Source organism: Tarenaya hassleriana, unplaced genomic scaffold (genome assembly GCF_000463585.1).
Source record: "Tarenaya hassleriana unplaced genomic scaffold, ASM46358v1 Cleome2238, whole genome shotgun sequence".
NCBI classification, from domain to species: Eukaryota; Viridiplantae; Streptophyta; class Magnoliopsida; order Brassicales; family Cleomaceae; genus Tarenaya; species Tarenaya hassleriana.
The window spans coordinates 1-1,218 of record NW_010965574.1 but is presented as its reverse complement, the minus strand read 5'-3'; the positions used below and the strand labels follow the sequence as shown (position 1 = coordinate 1,218).

The window sequence follows — 1,218 nt, the reverse complement described above, 5'->3', positions numbered from 1 at the left end:
ATGTTCCAAAAGGAGATGCCATTTTGATGAAGGTACGTTTGTTTTACCTATCGATTTTGTCATAAACCAAATCAGAATCTATAACCCATTTAGATTCATAAAATCATATTCAAAATTTATTGTTTGATCCGGTTTTATGAACAAAATGACAGTGGATATTTTATGATACATAAACTTGGATAGTTCAACCGGTAAAACGTGGCACAAAACACGTTTTGAGTTCGAACCTCAAATTTGGAGATGAGACGTATATTCCAAATTATATGGTTGATCCTTGGTTTCGGGATTATAAGTTGGTGTATTGGTGCAGTATATTCGGTTACCAAAAAAAAGTTTTAAAGATATTTGAGAAAAATGTTGTGAAACTTGTCATTTGTTGAGTATGATAAATGTGGGATTTTGATGAATAAATGGCAGTGGATACTCCACGATTGGACAGACGAAAAGTGTGTGAAGATCCTGAAAAACTGTTGGAGAGCATTGCCGGAAAAGGGCAAGGTGATTCTGATAGAGATGGTGACTCCGGAGGAGCCGAGGGGTGGGGATGTCCGCTCCAACATCACCTTCGACTTCGACATGTTGATGCTCTCCCAATGTTCCGGCGGTAAAGAAAGGACAAAGGCCGAGTTCCAAGACCTAGCCCTCGCTTCTGGTTTCACCCGCTGCCATTTCATGTCTTGTGCTTCTCCTTATTGGGTTATTGAATTTCACAAAGCAGAAGCAACCCCTTGAAAAAAATTTATATATTATAATATTAATGAGCACTGTTTTTTTTGTAAAATGGCCATTTCAAGGTTTGGCTTGTTTTTTGGGCTTGGATTTGATTTGCTTTGTTGTATCCGTTTGTATTTTTTAATGATTTCTATATTTGATTCCGTTTGGTTTTTGTTTGTGTTCGGTTCTGATTTATTTTCCTAATATTTTTTCGATTTTTTTTATTATTTTTATAATCAAATTGATATATATGTGAAATTCGTTTTTGATTGGTCTTGTAAAATGGGAATGACAATCTCTAACAAATCATCTTATATATAATTGTATCAGTAAACGCTGTCATGTGATGATCTACTCATATAATTGACACAAAGATTGCTTAATCATTTTTTGGTTAGAAAATTGAGGATCAGATTCACGAATTATTGTGAGAAAGCATAATAAAATTCACACACACATATATATATATATATATATATATATAATAGTATCAAAGCTTCTGCT

At 33.8% G+C, this 1,218-nt stretch overlaps 1 protein-coding gene across 1 annotated transcript; it reads left to right on the top strand.

Moving 5' to 3' along the window:
* Window positions 1-6: 6 nt before the first annotated feature.
* Window positions 7-804, top strand: LOC104815182 (indole glucosinolate O-methyltransferase 4-like). The gene is made up of 2 exons (XM_010543498.2): window positions 7-32; window positions 418-804. The coding sequence occupies exons 1-2, from the start codon at window positions 27-29 to the stop codon at window positions 730-732; spliced, it is 321 nt and encodes a 106-aa protein (XP_010541800.1). The 5' UTR covers window positions 7-26; the 3' UTR covers window positions 733-804.
* The last annotated feature ends 414 nt before the right edge of the window (window positions 805-1,218 follow it).